This window comes from Talpa europaea (assembly GCF_964194135.1).
Source record: "Talpa europaea genome assembly, chromosome: 11".
In the NCBI taxonomy this organism is placed as follows: domain Eukaryota; kingdom Metazoa; phylum Chordata; class Mammalia; order Eulipotyphla; family Talpidae; genus Talpa; species Talpa europaea.
This window is the reverse complement of record NC_140078.1, coordinates 69,395,156-69,411,729: the sequence shown is the minus strand read 5'-3', so window position 1 is coordinate 69,411,729 and position 16,574 is coordinate 69,395,156. Positions and strand designations below refer to the sequence as shown.

The window sequence follows — 16,574 nt, the reverse complement described above, 5'->3', positions numbered from 1 at the left end:
TTGGAAGTAGCCCTTTCCAGGACAGGTGTTGTTGATTTCTTTACCAATATCCAGGAAGGATCTTGGATCTCCACCCAAATCTGCTTTGAATGAGAGGTTTCTTGGGAAGTAATTGTTGGGTTAGAAGGCCCCTCCTATTGCCACTTTATTTCATTTTAGCCAATATTGAGCTGCACGATTTTCCCAACTATTCCATTTTGTTTAAAATCTCTACTTCTTTCTTCCTTTGGTGCCTACCATTCTGTAAGAGTAAACCTAGGTTTTACCTTTCCCAAGTAAGCACCCCCATGCCTAGTCCTGGGCAAGACTGGATTAAGCTTCCTGTCTCCAAGTGTTGCTGTTAAGCACTCACCACTTTGTATATGTTTCACCATGTGTACCATTTCCCTATATCTTGACAGATGCTCAGATGTGTGTTAGGTTAAAATTAAAGGCAGGGGCAAGAGAGACAACAGTGATTGGTTTGTGGCAGTCCCCCACAGAAAGGTTTAAAATGAAGGGGTGTGTGTGTGTGTGTGTGTGTGTGTGTCTGTTTATAAGAACATGTTTCTGTTTATTAGAACCATGCATTTTTTTTTAAGATTTATTTGTTTATGCATAAGAGTTGGGACACAGGCCAGAGATGGGGGAGAGGATTCACCAGAGACAGAGTGGGGAACAGAACAGGCAGATTGACTGAAATACGCTGCTGAGGGGAGCAGCGGGTGAGACAGGAGTAGTCTGCTTCACCATGTGGGTTGCTCTCTGGCCGGCCGGGGATCGAACTCGTGCTGCAGAGGCTGCGAACTGCTTCATAGTGCAGTGTTTAACCCCTTGTGCCACCAGGGAGGCCCAAGAACCACACATTTTGTGAGAACAAAATTTAGTTTGTACATGTCATTTCTTCCCCCTTTTCTATCTTATTTCTGATCTTTGATTAAGATATATGATTGAAATTTGAATTCTCCAAACAAACACTGCTACCCAGCCTGACTGATCAAGCCTGCCCTAGAGTTTTGTATGCTCCCAGAATGCTCACTGTAGTTAAGAATGTGGAGTTCCATGGAGTTGGGCAGACCTGGATTTGAAGACTATTTTCCATGAAAGAGCTAATAACATCCCTGTTTTACAAATGTGGAAAATGTGGTTAAGAGAAATTGAACCTATGAACATAGAGGTAATAAGTGGCAAAGATAGGATTTGGTGCCAGGACTGTTTTGACTGTGAAGCTCATTATCTGAACTGTTTCCTGCTTACTTCTTATATACCCACAGACAAGTCATTTTTAACTTATCAGGGCTTTAGTTTTAAAATGATGAGAGCCAAACTTACCTCGTAGAGTTATTGCAAGGAAGAATGGAGATAAGCCAAATTCATTCCTTATACCTGAAATAGTTGTAGTCATAGTAAAGGGACTAGCTGTTTATAAAGTGTGTATAGGAATTTTGATAGGCATTGTTTTAGTGCTTTATTTAGGCTTTTTCCACAACCCTCTGAGGCTAAGGAATAATAGGATAGTTGTTACTCCCTTTTCATAATTGAGGAACTGAGAAAGGTATAGTGAGGGACAGAGCTGGTGTAGCATTCTGGCCTCAATGTCCCTAGTGAATCTCTGTGTTTTGTTACTTCTCATGAAACATTAGTTTCCAACTTGTTGCTATTCTAGAATCTGTCGTTAATATGAAAAAGACCATAAGAAACCCAAGATGGTAAAGGATGGGCTATACCAAGTCAAAGAAAGTAAGCAGTAATATAACTTCTGGGACACCCATAATTCCTAGACATTGATCAGTGAGACAGCTCATTTGTTATTTTTTTGGTGGTAATTGAGTGCATAGGATGGTGACCCACAGTACATCTTTGTTTTGACTTGGGCACATCAGTTTGCTGGTTCTCTCATTGAGATCTATGGCAACCCTACTTCTCTCTACCAAAGCCTATAGGGTTGAATGTTTGTTACCTCATTAGACACTTGAGTCGCTAGTGACAGAAAAAAATGCTGTATTATAGAAACACATGAGGGAGAAGGGACAAATCTCCCTTACAGGAAATTTCCGACTAAGGTAGAAACAAAAAGGAAATAGAAAACCACCTTTGGAGAACTGCAGTAACAATTGTTTCAGGTAAGATACATTGATGAATGTTATAATTAGGGGGTGAAACTTTTAGGAAATAGGGTATTTGCATAACCTCAAAATATCTCTCCCCCAAACATTTTTTTTTTAATAAATTTTATTGTTATATTCCCCATACAATTGCAGCCCCCCCATTCTGACCCCAATCCCTCCCCTCCCGCCCCCCTAAAAGTGTCTCTGGTTCATAGTTTTTTGTTGATTTTGATTTTCACTTTCTTATAGTTATTCATTTTCCTGGTCCCTTATTTAAGTTTTCTAGATTCCTGCTATGAGTGAGACCATCCGGTATTTTTCTTTTTCTTTTTGGCTTATTTCGCTGAGCATGATCCCTTCCAGCGCCATCCATGTTGCTGCAAATTGCATGTGTTTATCTTTTTTGAATGCTGAGTAATATTCCATGGTATATATGTACCACATCTTCTTGATCCAGTCATCTATTTTTGGGCATTTGGGTTGTTTCCAAAGCTTAGCTATTATAAACAGTGCTGCTATAAACATAGGGGTGCAGGTGTTCTTTGGAATTGATGTTTCTGTGTCCTTTGGGTAAATACCTAGGAGTGGAATTGCTGGATCATATGGAAGCTCTATGTTTAGTAGGTCCAGAAATCTCCACACAGCTTTCCACAGTGGTTGGACCAGTTTGCACTCCCACCAACAGTGTAGAAGAGTTCCTTTTTCTCCACACCCTCGCCAGCATTTGTTGTTGCTAGTTTTTTTAATATGTGCCATTCTCACTGGTGTAAGATGGTATCTCATGGTAGTTTTGATTTGCATTTCCCTGATGGCAAGTGATGTTGAACATTTTTTCATATGCCTGTTGACCATTTGCATTTCCTCTTCAGAGAAGTTTCTTTTTAGCTCTTCTGCCCATTTTTTGACTGGATTATTTTCTTTGTTGTTGTTGAGTCTCATCAGCTCTTTGCAGATTTTTGTGATCAGTCCTTTATCATTAGTGTTGGGTGCAAAAATGTTCTCCCAGTTGGTGGGGTTTCTCTTTGTTTTTGTTATTGTCTCTTTTGCTGTGCAAAAGCTCTTTAATTTGATGTAGTCCCAGCTGTTTATCTTTGCCTTCACTATCACTGCTTTGGGTGATGTGTCTGTGAAGATGTCTTTGATGTGCAAATCACGTAGTGTTTCGCCTATATTTCCTTCTATATATTTTATGGTTTCAGGTCTTATGTCTAGTTCTTTAATCCATTTTGAGTTGATTTTTGTGTATGGTGTGAGGTGGTGGTCAAGCTTCATTCTTTTGCATGTAGCGACCCAGTTTTCCCAGCACCATTTATTGAACAAACTTTCTTTGCTCCAATGCATATTCTTTGCTCCTTTGTCAAAGATTAGTTGACCATAAATCTGTGGGTTTATTTCTGGATTTTCTATTCGATTCCATTGGTCTGTATGTCTGTTCTTGTTCCAATACCATGCAGTTTTGATGATTATGGCTTTGTAGTATAGTTTGAAGTCTGGGAGTGTGATGCCTCCATTCCCTTCCTTTTTTTTCAGGAGAGCTTTGGCTATTCGGGGTTTTTTGTGATTCCATATGAATTTCATCAATAATTGTTCTATTTCTTTGAAGAATGCCATTGAGATTTTGATTGGAATAGCATTGAATCTGTATATTGCTTTTGGAAGGATGGCCATTTTAATAATGTTTATTCTTCCAATCCATGAGCAGGGGATGTCTCTCCATTTCTTTGTGTCTTCTTCTATTTCTTTTAACAGTGTTTTATACTTTTCTTTGTATAGGTCCTTTACCTCTTTTGTTAGATTTATTCCCAAATATTTGATTTTTTTTGTTTCAATAACAAAAGGGATGGTCTTTTTGATTTCTTCTTCTTCAGATTTATTGTTTGTGTATAGGAAGGCTACTGACTTTTGCGTGTTGATTTTGTATCCTGCCACTTTACTGAACTGATTGATGAGTTGAATTAGCTTTTCTGTGGAGTTTTTGGGGTTCTCTATGTATAATATCATATCGTCTGCAAATAGTGATAGTTTGACTTCTTCTTTTCCTATTTGGATTCCTTGGATGTCTTTCTCTTGTCTTATTGCCCTGGCTAGGACTTCCAGTATTATATTGAAAAGCAATGGTGAGAGTGGACATCCTTGTCTTGTTCCAGATCTTAATGGAATTGCTTTCAGCTTTTCACCATTGAGAATGATACTGGCTGTTGGCTTGTCATAGATGGCCTTTATGATGTTGAGGTATGTTCCTTGTATCCCAAGAATTTCAAGGGCTTTTATCATGAATGGGTGTTGCACTTTGTCGAAAGCTTTCTCAGCATCTATTGATATTATCATATGGTTTTTATATTTCTTTTTGTTGATGTGTTGGATAACGTTGATTGATTTTCGGATGTTAAACCATCCTTGTGCCCCTGGAATGAATCCAACTTGGTCGTGGTGAATTATCTTATGGATACATTGTTGGATTCTGATAGCTAAAATTTTATTGAGGATTTTTGCATCAGTGTTCATTAGGGAGATTGGCCTGTAGTTTTCCTTTTTTGTGTTGTCCTTGTTCGGTTTTGGTATTAGTGTAATGTTGGCTTCATAGAACGTGTTTGGTATTGTCCCTTCCTTCTCAATTTTTTGGAAGAGTTTGTGAAGGATAGGCACTAATTCGTCTCTGAATGTTTGGTAGAATTCATTTGTAAATCCATCAGGTCCTGGGCTTTTGTTTTTTGGGAGGTTTTTTATTACCATTTCAATTTCGCTAATTGTAATTGGTCTGACCCCCAAACATTTTTTGATGTGTGATTTTGACAAAGGTCCGGAAATTCTTTGATTCTTTTCTTTCTAGGAAAAGGATCTTAATTTTCTTCCTTGTGTTTGTGGGCTGGGCTTAGAGATTTGTAATTTTTCAGTGAAGAAGTCTGGCAGACACCACTTTAAACAAGTGATTAAGGTTAATATCACCAGTGATAAGACTTGTTGATATCATGTAGCCCTGATAAGATGAAATGAGAAGAACACTGCACCTCTGTGGTATTCTTCCCAAAAGCCATAATCCTGATCTAGTCACAAGAAAATGTCAGACTAATTGGGGGACAGTCTGTGTAATACATCTATAAGGATCAGGGTCATAAGGACAAGAATAAACAGAGAAACCACCAATTTAGGGGTGACTAAGAAGATATGACAACTAAATGTAATATGATATATTAGAAGGGAATCTATAACAGAAAAAGGACATTTGTGGAAAGCTGGTGAAATTCAAGTAAACTTTAAAGATTAATTAAAAACAAAAATAATAACACCAAAAAACCAAACTTCTTGAGTCCTTCCTGTCTGAGCACCAAGTGGCATTAACTAGAATATCTCAGTTATGGCATTTATGTTCAAGTTTTGAATTTCTCTTAACTTATAGTGGTGTCATGCTGTGTCTGGGAGGCTTTGGTGGATTTGAGACAGGCTTGTGGTCTATGTGACACCAAAGCCTACCACCCAGTGAACAGATATGTTTCAGCCAACTGAGGAGAGAGGGCTGTGCATATGAATCTTCTTAACCCAACCCAGTTCTTGCTAGTGGTTGATGCCACAAATGATTTTCTCTCTGCCAGGAGTTTCTTTCCTTTTTCACCTATCCTAAGGCAGTATCTTTAGACATTCTGCTTACCTTTCAAGGCCTCACTGAAATTTTACCCCGCATATTATTTCATGTATGATAATTTCATGAAGTATTGTCTTTTGTATATCTGTGACATAATTATTAGTTTAACTAATTACTTCTGAGCTGAAAACTGATGTGTTAAGCTTTTTTTTTTCTTTTTAAAATATTCATTTATTTATTTATACAAGCACTGGGTACAGTCAGAAGTGCGGGAGGGTGAGAGGATTCACCAGAGCCAGAGCAGGGAGCAGAACAGACTGACCGACGGAAATACACTGCTGAGGGGGGACAGTGGGAGCAGCAGGAGAGGTCTATCGTGCCACGTGGGACCCTCGCCAGTGGCCAGGGATCGAACCGGCACTGCAGAGGCTGCGGGCAGCTCCGCAGCCTGGCGCTCAACCACTGCGCCATCAGGGGAGGCCCTGATGTGTTGATAAGCTTTCTTGCCTTACGTCTGGAAAACAGATTCCTTGAAGGGAAGGAGTACATAAATATCCCTTAAAGGTTTTTTTTGCCATATTGTAAGCCCTCTTTAATTGGCTAGTGAGTTGAATGAGTGAATATTTTAAGACAGTGAAAGGACAGATATTCTCCCGTTGGGAGATGAGATGTGCTTAGACTCACGCAAATGAATGTGAACAACTGCAACCCACTGTTCCTTTCTGAGAAGTCTGAGGCTGTGAAGTTTCCTCACTATGACTGTAGTGCTGAAATTATAGTAAGAGTGGTAATGACTGTCATTCAATGTGGGTCTACTCTAGGCTAGACTTTGTTCTAGGCATGCACACTAGTCTTCATAACAGCTCTGAAGTGTGAGCTCCACTATTCTCATTTTATAGAAACATCGGTTAAAGATCAGAGAGAAATAAGTAACTTGCCTTAGATCACTAGCTAGTAAGTAGCTAGCTGAGATTTGAACTGAGGTGTGTCTGGAATCAAAACCCATAACCTGAGTAAAGGTCAGCCCCTGGCACTTCTTACCGCTGTCTTTTCAGATCCATCCCTGGAAGACATGTGTGGCACTGACTGTGCCCAGCTGGGGGAAGATGGGCAGCGGCCACCGCGGTGCACTTCAACTACCTCATCTCAGTCTGAGCCTTCAGAGCAGCTTAGACGCCCCCAAGCCTCTGAGGACCCCAAAAAGAAGAGAGCTCAGAAGCCTTCCCATATGAGGAGAAATATACGGTAAGCTGTGCTCAGGGTCTGAGAAGAGGGAGTGAGTTACAGAAATCCCTCTCACTTTAAGGCATTCAGTATCAGAAGTAGTGGTTTGAGCAGGAGAGTCCTCTATCCAAAGGAGAAAAGTATAAGCTGTGAGCCCTCACTAATAGTGAAAATCCAGTGGGCCTGGTTGTCAGACGTTGTATAGAGGATGTGGATGGCATTTGGCCACCACTGGAGAGTGTCTCACTCATTGAGGCCCTGGGTGGCAACCCAAAGGATGATGGGGTTGCTTTGTTTGGAATCTTGTTTCTTCCTTTATTTTCTCTCAAAGCAAGGGGATTTAAAATAAATTGGATTCTCATCTTCTTAGAACTCGAGCTGGTGGGGAACTGCTCCAAAGCAGGATTTATTCCTTGAGCTAAGAGATCAGCAGATGTAAACTTCCTTAACTATTCAAATCCCCAACAGTCCTTCCATCTACCAAATAATTTTGTCATTGAAAGGAGGTTAATGATGCCTTTTTCTCTTCCTACCCCCATCTTTTTCTTCTCTCTCTTTTTTTAAACATAATGGGAAATTGAAAATACTACTCTAAGTTTGGGAAATAAGGATGTAGAATCATTCATAATCCTGTTTTTCCATATAACAACTCTTTTTAAATACTGATTTTCAGCTTTATGAAATCCCATATTATGATCACATATATGAATCACATTATTCTATTTTACTCTTGATCTGTTATATATATGCAGAGATGTGTGGGCAGTTAAATAATATGTCAAGTAGTTAAATAATATGAAAAGTACGGGCCTCCTTGGTACTTCAAGGGGTTAGGACGCAGCCTATGAGGCTGTCTGCAGCCACTGCAGCACGAGTTCGATCACTGGCTGGCCAGGAAGCTACTCACATGGTGCAGCATACCTCTCCCGACTCACCTGCTCTGCTGAGCAGTGTATTTCAGTCAATCTCCCTGTTCTGTTCCCCACTCTGTCTCTGGTGAATCTTCTCATCCCCCCACACCTCTGGCCTGTACCCCAGCTCTTGTATGCATATATAAATAAATCTTTTAAATAAATAAATAATACGAAAAATATGTTAGTTCAGAGCCACTGGAGTCTTCCTTCCCAACCTTTTTTTCCCCCCACCCTGCCTAATATATGAACGTAAATGGGCTATGTGGCTTCACTTCCTCCTCAGTTCTCTGAGCTCAGCAATGATGATTTCCCTCTTTAACTTGATATTACATTGTCCAAATCTCAAGTGAATCCAAATGCTCTCTTTTGTTTTAATGTTTAGAAAGCTGCTCCGGGAAGATCAGTTGGAGCCTGTTACCAAAGCAGCACAACAGGAGGAGTTGGAAAGAAGAAAACGCCTGGAGCAGCAGAGGAAGGATTATGCAGCCCCCATTCCCACTGTCCCCCTGGAGTTCCTGCCTGGTAAGCAGTTGAGGTAGTACTGCAGGAAGAAGATGATCTTGCCTTGCACAGTGGTCAGGGACAGATCTGGAGTAAAGTCGTGAATTCTCTGGAATCCTTTTGAGTCATTCAGCTTCTTGGGAGCACACAATCAGAAGGAACTTGTATAAATAGTTAAGCTGTTAAAAATCTAAGTTTATCTCCTATAGATTTCCGCCTGTGTGTTCCTCCTCAATAACTTTGGCTCTTAATAGGCCAAGGAATTAAGACCTTTTCTAGTGGTCTAGTGGATACCAGGAAGTAAGAACCAGTAGAGGAAAAAAAATTTGGAAAAGTGGCTGAGGTTTTTGAGATGCCTTCTACTTCTCTCCTCAGGGGACAGTTCCTTTTGAGCAATAAAAGTAGATGGATGGTGAGTCATTTTGGGCAATATATTTGGGCTAAGTGTGATTTTGACATTCCTGTCCGTCTTTCTTTTCCTAGAGGAAATTGTCTTAAGAGCAAGTGATGGTCCTCAACTGCCTCCTCGGGTCTTGACCCAGGAAGTCATTTGTTTGGACAGTAGCAGTGGCAGTGAGGATGAAAAAAGCAGTCGAGATGGTAAGATCAAGTCCCTTTTCTTTCTCCTTACCCAGTGTTCACTCTGAGAGGTTGGTTTTATCTTTGAATAGAAAAGAATTCAGTCTGTTTACATTCCGTTTGCGGTCTGATTGACAAATTTCCTTGAGTTTCCATGTTAAATGTAAGTTTTGCTCTTGTCTTAACAAGAAAATAGAAGAGAGAAATAATAACAATTGAAATATTTGTAAATGATGACAAGTTCTTTGTTGCCATGCTTTTGCTTTCACAATATGCAATAAATGATCTCTGGTCCCCCAAAATAAACAAAATTTCTTTTGTTTTGTTGGCTGTCTCAGAGGTGATAGAACTGAGCTCTGGAGAGGAAGATACTCTGCACATTGTAGACAGCAGTGAGTCTGTCAGTGAGGAGGATGAAGAAGAGGAGAAGGGTGGTACCCACGTGAATGATGTCTTAAACCAGCGTGATGCTCTAGGGCGGGTCCTTGTCAACCTGAACCACCCTCCAGAGGAGGAGAATGTCTTCCTGGCCCCACAGTTGGCACGGGCAGTGAAACCTCATCAGGTGCAGCAATTCTTGACTCTCCATTTCTTTTTAGCTTCCTTGCTATGGAACATCACCTGTTGGTGGTGGTTAGCATCAGAACCTGTGAAGTACTAGTTTGGTGCCATGAGCAACTGATGCTTCATGCTTCCTGTTGGGTGGGATAGGATGGGCCTCAGGTTTGCCTTCTCATGTAGAAAGCAAGACGCTTAATAATCTTGAGTCTCTTTCTTTGAGATTTGGAAGATGGATTAAAATGTTCTTTGGGGAACAGTGCTTTGAGTAGGAAGTTGTGACTCCAGAAGAGACTGGAGAAGTTGAGGGACTGTTATAGGAAGGAACAGAATAGTATGCGTTGACGCATAGATTAGTGAGAGAAAGTTGAGGTTGATTCAACATAAGGTCTCTAACAGTAAGAACTGCTCCTAATGGAATGGATTGCCTTGAAGTGATCAGCCAAGGGCAGCCAAGCCAAATCTCAGTGAAAGACCCCGCCAGGAATTTGCTACTGCACATTCTTACCTCTGAGGGTACTAGATAAATAATTTTTTGTGTCTTCTACAAAAGACTGTCACCAGACAGTAGACTGGAGAGGGTACAGGGGGATTTCTGTAACCATCCACACCAGCAGTCTGGTGTTGTATCCCTTTATTTTAATTCTGACTAATTCCAAAATGGATACAAGTACCCCGGTCTTTGACCAGCCCCTCTGACATGGTGGTTTTTTGTTTTGTCAGATTGGTGGGATCCGATTCCTGTACGATAACCTGGTTGAGTCCCTGGAGAGGTTTAAGACCAGTAGTGGCTTTGGCTGTATCTTGGCCCACAGCATGGGTCTGGGAAAAACTTTGCAAGTGATCTCTTTCATTGATGTCCTCTTCCGCCACACGCCAGCCAAAACTGTCCTTGCCATTGTGCCGGTAAGAGTTTGGAAAGGTACCGCTTAGTCATGCCACTGAAGAGCTCTGGATAATGCTTTATTGGACACTAAAGAATTTGATGTTCTGAGTTTATTCTTGGACTTGACTTTCTGACAGGTTAACACGCTTCAAAATTGGCTAGCAGAGTTCAATATGTGGATCCCAGCTCCTGAGGCCCTTCCAGCTGACAACAAGCCTGAAGAAGTCCAGCCTCGGTTCTTTAAAGTTCACATCTTAAATGATGAGCACAAGTAGGTGGCTAGCCCTCTCCTCTTTGCCCCATTTCTTTTAGACTTCTTCCAGGGACCCGGATATCAAGGCAGTCTATTTGGTATGTGCTCTGTACTCCAAGATTCCTTTTGGTTTCTTCATATGTCTCCTTCTTTCTTATTACTATCCATTTTTCCTACCTAGCTTTTCCATAAAGCTGAGTTATGTAGCCTGGGAGAGTTCTTATGTTCCGCATGAGGATGCTCTTATATCCTGAAAATCTTCATGCATGCTCATATTTTACTATGTGTATAGTAATAAAATTTAATATGATGAAATGAAACTGTCCATCTTCTAACATTTTACATTTTACGTTTCTCTTTCTTTAGAAACCTAATCATCAGTCTGTTCTTTTAAGCACTGATCTACAGTTGACCTTTAATGGTACAACTTCTAAACTTGGAAAGGTGCTAATCTTTTTTTTTTTTGCTTGTTTTAGATTTAAATAAAATTGATTTTATTTCCCTTCCATAAATTCAACGTGATTTCCAAAAATCTAAAGATATTTCTTGGTGCAACCAAACTATCCAGATTACCCTTCTGGTCATTAGCAAGGATAATTGACAAGGTAGCCTCTCTTCTGCAGAGACTTCTTTTATGATGTCAGGTCACATGTATCAAAATGAGGATGCCGTGAGTGGCCCCACAGGTGGTTGCTCACCTGCTCTTCTTTCTTAGAACTCAGGATTTGTGTATGTGATTAGGGAAATACGACCAGGGCCCAGCTGTTGAGTAAGGGAGGGACTGTATGAGTTTCATCTGGTTTCTGCTTCTCTGTCTCCTTTAGGGCTTATTTGTGGCTCTATAGTCACAGTAGCCTGGGTATTTGAAACAGAATGTTGCTCTTGCTTTTAGTACCTTTATATTTATTATAGGGATAACTTGAAATTCTAACCCCCATCCAAGGGGTTATCATTATTGCTTACCTTGTGCCATTGAGTTTCTGGTTTTTGCTATTTAACTGTCATCAGCAATAAACATCCCTTAATGCAATTAGTATTTCTAGATTGCTGGGAAAGTCCTTGAGCAGTCCTATGCCACTGCCCACATGAAGTTTTTGGCAATGAGTTTTGAAAATATATCAAAACAGCTTTGATTGTGAGATAGTCTTCCTGGGGAGCAATGGAAGTAATAATTCTTTCTTCACTCTTGCAGGACAATGGCGGCTCGTGCTAAAGTTATGGCTGATTGGGTGTCAGAGGGGGGAGTGCTGCTGATGGGGTACGAAATGTACAGACTCCTCACCCTGAAGAAATCCTTTGCCACAGGCAGACCGAAGAAAACCAAGAAACGCTCTCACCCGGTCATCATTGACCTGGATGAGGAAGATCGGCAGCAGGAGTTTCGGAGAGGTGGGGAGCCCATCATGGGGTCATTTCAGGGGAATAGAATGTGTCTACAATAGCACCTAGTCAAATGTGAAACATTAGTGATGTGAACACTTGTCATGAGCCAGAAATCCTGATCACCAGCATAGGGGAGGTGATTGCCACTGGCCCTCAAGATGCTTTCTCTGCAGGCAGTGGCATTCAGGGGAGGCCAGGCCACACAGTGGTGCAGGGTAAACTCCGCTGCCTGGTTGACTGTTTCTCTCAGGCCAGTTGGGAGAATAATTGTTCCTCTTACCACTTCCAAGACATGTTCTGAGAAAGCAATGATAAAATATAAAGTATTTAAATCTCAAACATACAGAGTAATAATTACATTGTTTGTGAATTAATAAAAAGAGATTTTTAATCCAATTGCTTATAGTGAAAGTCATTCCTCTCATAATTTTAAGTTTTGTTGCCTTTGCCCATTTGGGGAAGAAAGTTTTTAAGGGTTCTGAGGCTGCTTCATTTTATAGGTATTTTCATCTATGAGTTATGTTTGTTCTAGGTTTGCTTCTGTGGTAGCTGGGATGAATTTGCCACTTAGCTGTGTCTGGCAAGTAACTCCAGGAAGACCTTATCCGTTAGGTAGCTCCCACCAGCCAGCCAACAGATGGCACCAAGATGCTTACAATGGTGAGAGCTGAGTGTCTGTCTTAACCAATTTCATCCAGACACACTTTTAATCCTAGGCTGGTATTCTCTAAAGTCATGGCTTTCTATTGCCCAGTTGGTGTAAGCTCTAGGAACACAGTTTGTTTTACTTTTAACCTAACAGGGAAAAAAATGAGAAGGGAAAAGGGATGTTTATTGCAAGAGTCAGCAGACCTGACATAATGTGTCATACCAGATATGCAGGAGCTTGAATGGCTGGCTCCCTTTCACCAATGGGGGCTGACTCTTGCTTTCCTGCTTCCTTCATTTCTTCTGTCTCCTCCAGGGTGCACCCCTCCTTCTCATATTGTTGACTAAGAGCAGGCCCTCTCACCCTCTGACTCCGGATCCTCTTCCCTCCTTAGAGTTTGAGAAGGCCTTATGCCGCCCTGGCCCTGATGTGGTGATCTGTGACGAAGGACACCGCATCAAAAACTGCCAGGCCAGCACTTCACAGGCCCTGAAGAACATTCGCTCTCGCCGCCGGGTGGTGCTGACTGGGTACCCTTTGCAGAACAACCTCATTGAATACTGGTGCATGGTGGACTTTGTGCGTCCAGATTTCCTTGGCACCCGGCAGGAGTTCAGCAACATGTTTGAACGCCCCATCCTGAATGGACAGTGTATTGACAGCACACCTCAGGATGTTCGTCTCATGAGGTACAGGAGCCATGTCCTGCACAGCCTCCTGGAAGGCTTTGTGCAGAGGTGAGTCATTCTCAGGGCCCTGTTGTCTGAGAGTACACAATCAAATAGGCCTGCTAATACTATTTTTTTTTTCTAAAGATTTATTTTATTTATCCATACAAGAGCTGGGGTGTAGGCCAGAAATGTGGGGGGGGGGGCGGTGAGAGGATTCACCAGAGACAGAGTGGGGAGCAGAACAGGTAGACTGACTGAAGTACACTTCTGAGGGTAGCAGAGCAGGGAGGCAAGACAGGAGAGGTCTGAGGTCTGCTACGCCATGTGGGTTAGCTGACTGGAGATCGAACTCGTGCTACAGTGGCTGCCAGTAGCTTCATAGCTTCTAGTGCTGAGTCTTAACCCCTTGCGCCACCAAGGACGCACCTCCCCATACTGGTTTTTTTTTGTTTTTGTTTTTTGTTTTTTGTGGGACCCTCGCCGGCAGCCGGGGACCGAACCGGTGCTGCAGAGGCTTCAGGCAGCCTCGCAGCCCAGTGCTCAACCGCTGCGCCACCAGGGGAAGCCCCCCCATACTGTTTTGAAGGGAAAATGTTGATACAGTAGGAATGCCCCTTTCCAATGGGGCAATAGTAAGACTTGCCTTTGTGTGAAGGGCTAGCAAATAATGCATATACAATTTCATTTTTCTAGTTTTTTTTTTTTAAGATTGATTTATTTATGCATACAAGAGCTGGGGTACAGGCCAGAGATGCAGGGGGGTGAGAGGATTCACCAGAGACAAAGCAGGGAACAGAACAGGCAGACCGACCCAAACACACTGCTGAGGGGAGCAACGGGCGAGACAGGAGAGGTCTGCTGCACCATGTGGGTCTCTCTCCCGCCGTCTGGGGATCGAACTCGTGCTGCAGAGGCTGCAGACTGCTTCACAGTGTGGCACTTAACCCCTTGCGCCACCAAGGGGTTTCATTTTTCTGAATGTTTCATTTTTCTGAATGTTTGGCTCAGGGGTGCTTCTCTCAAAAGTTAATCTTTGAGGTTTACTGGGGTCACCTGCTTTACTTGCTGAGGGAAGCAAGAGAGAGCTAGTATTCTGATAAGATGAGTGAACAAATAGAAGTGGTGGTTAGATGGCCTCATCAGTTTCAGCATCTAGGCAAGTTGTGGCTTAGGAGAGTTAAAAGCAGGTCTCCTGTTCCTTCTTAATATGGCATGTGTGAAGGAAGCTCAGAGACAGACAGTCCTGAATTGGAGTAAGAACCTAGATTTCCCCTGTCAGTTGGAATACAGTCAGTGACCTGGGACAGGTTATTCTGCCTCTTTGTTTTATATTTTATCCTTAAGATGGATTTATTCCTGATGTTTCACTGAACCAGTCCTCATTATTGTAAGACTGTAGTGTTGAGATCTTCAAGAGGGAAGTGTGCATAAGTTCAGGGTGCTGTTTTTACCCTGGCCTGATCCCTCTTGGCCACACGACCTTATCACTTCTGATCTCTTCCTCTGTAGGAGAGGTCACACTGTGCTGAAGATTCATCTTCCTGCTAAGGAAGAAAATGTGATCCTGGTGCGGCTCTCTAAGATCCAGCGAGATTTGTACACACAGTTCATGGACCGCTTCCGGGACTGTGGTAGCAGTGGCTGGCTGGGGTTGAACCCCCTCAAGGCTTTCTGTGTGTGCTGCAAGGTATATTGAGGTCTCGGGGAAGACTGAAATTGGGACTAAAGATAATACAGGGTCCCAAGGGAGTTATTCCTTCTGGGAGTCCTTGGTAAAGGAAAATTAAAATGAGAGAGGGCCACATTGGTTCCCTGCATTGGAGGATTGGGAGCTTGAAGGTGAAATGTACTGGTTGTGTGCTGCACAATTCTAGAGGTACTGTTCATAGATTGTAATGTAAATGGTACCTCTGTGGTTGTGCAACTCAGCTGTCTTCCTTTCTTTTTTTTAAATTTTTATTTTTAATTTTTATTTTTTTAAGATTTGTTTTTATTTATACAAGAGCTGGGGTACAGGTCAGAGACGCGGGAGGGTAAGGGGATTCACCAGAGACAGAGTGGGGAACAGAACAGGCAAACTGACTGAAATACACTGCTGAGGGGAGCAGCAGGTGAGACAGGAGAGGTCTGCCTTGCCATGTGGGATTCTGCCTGGCCAGCCTGGAATTGAACTGGTGCTGCAGAGGCTGTGGACAGCTTCACAGCGTGGCGCTCAACCCGCTGCACCACTGGGGAGGCCCAGAGTAAGCTCTTCCTTTCTCACCCATTTTCTCACTTGGATAACTGGGGTGATGGAGAACATTGTGGGGCAGAGTTTTTGACTGGTAGCATAATCAAGATTCAAGAAATATGTAGCTTAGATAAGTTATTTGGGATATTTTCCATTTGATTCAATATTTAATCAAATTGAAATCTTTTTTACCTTGAGATGGTTTGGGAGCAGCAAGGCCTAGGTATCTTTATAGTTGATGAACTGTGACTTACTTGTCTTTGATCTAGCCAAGAGCTCCCTGTTTTCTCATGAAGCGCCCATTTCTTTGACAATTCTTAGCTGATGTGTCGGGTATTATTCTTGATTGAACTCTGCTTTAATAAGTCAGGTGAAGGTGCATCTTGGGGGTAAATGAGGTTTCAAAATATTTCTTTTGTAGTTGCACTCCTAGAGCAGGACTAGATCCTCACCCCACCACCTCTGGAATTCTTTTTTTTTTTTTTTCCCTATAAGTTTTTTGATAAATTTTTAAGGAAATGTTTTTTTAATTAATTTTTTTTTTTTTTTTTTTAATTCTTGGAATTTGCAACTCCTGCCATGAATAGTCTCTGAAATGACTTTTGGTTAGCCATCTGTCATCTGTAAGTCAGATACATTTGTCCGCAGAGCAAGGTTGGGTCTTTTTTTTTTTAATTAAAGATTGATTTATTTATGCATACAAGAACTGGGGTAAAGGTCAAGGGTGCGGGGGTGGTAAGAGGATTCACCAGAGACAGAGTAGGGAACAGAACAGGCGGACTGACTGAAATACACTGCTGAGGGGAGCAGCAGGCAAGACAGGAGAGGTCAGCTGCGCCATGTGGGTCACCTCCCTGGCTGGTGATCAAACTCTTGTTGCAGTGGCTGCTGTGGATAGCCTCATAGTGCTGTGACTTAACCCCTTGCACCACCAGGGTGTCCCCTGGAGGTTGGGTCTTGTTTTGTAGTTTCATACAGTAGTTGACTGTAACCACACAGTGAAATGGTAATTCTTACTCTTACTTGAATAAGAATGCTAAACTTGTGACAACCTTTTTT

At 42.0% G+C, this 16,574-nt stretch overlaps 1 protein-coding gene across 4 annotated transcripts in view; it reads left to right on the top strand.

Annotated features, from left to right (window-relative positions):
- RAD54L2 (RAD54 like 2) overlaps nt 1-16,574 on the top strand; it is a gene marked incomplete at both ends in the record, with an annotated part of 45,509 nt that overhangs the window by 12,971 nt on the left and 15,964 nt on the right. For 2 of the 4 annotated variants that reach the window (XM_084246978.1, XM_084246977.1), the window contains 9 exons: nt 6,723-6,912; nt 8,188-8,327; nt 8,790-8,906; nt 9,224-9,450; nt 10,167-10,349; nt 10,467-10,600; nt 11,775-11,971; nt 13,009-13,351; nt 14,795-14,972. In XM_084246978.1, the coding sequence (XP_084103104.1) occupies nt 6,723-6,912; nt 8,188-8,327; nt 8,790-8,906; nt 9,224-9,450; nt 10,167-10,349; nt 10,467-10,600; nt 11,775-11,971; nt 13,009-13,351; nt 14,795-14,972 (1,709 nt within the window). Of the gene's footprint in view, nt 1-6,650; nt 6,913-8,187; nt 8,328-8,789; nt 8,907-9,223; nt 9,451-10,166; nt 10,350-10,466; nt 10,601-11,774; nt 11,972-13,008; nt 13,352-14,794; nt 14,973-16,574 lie in introns of all 4 variants that reach the window. The other 2 variants (XM_084246979.1, XM_084246976.1) reach the window with 2 other exon arrangements.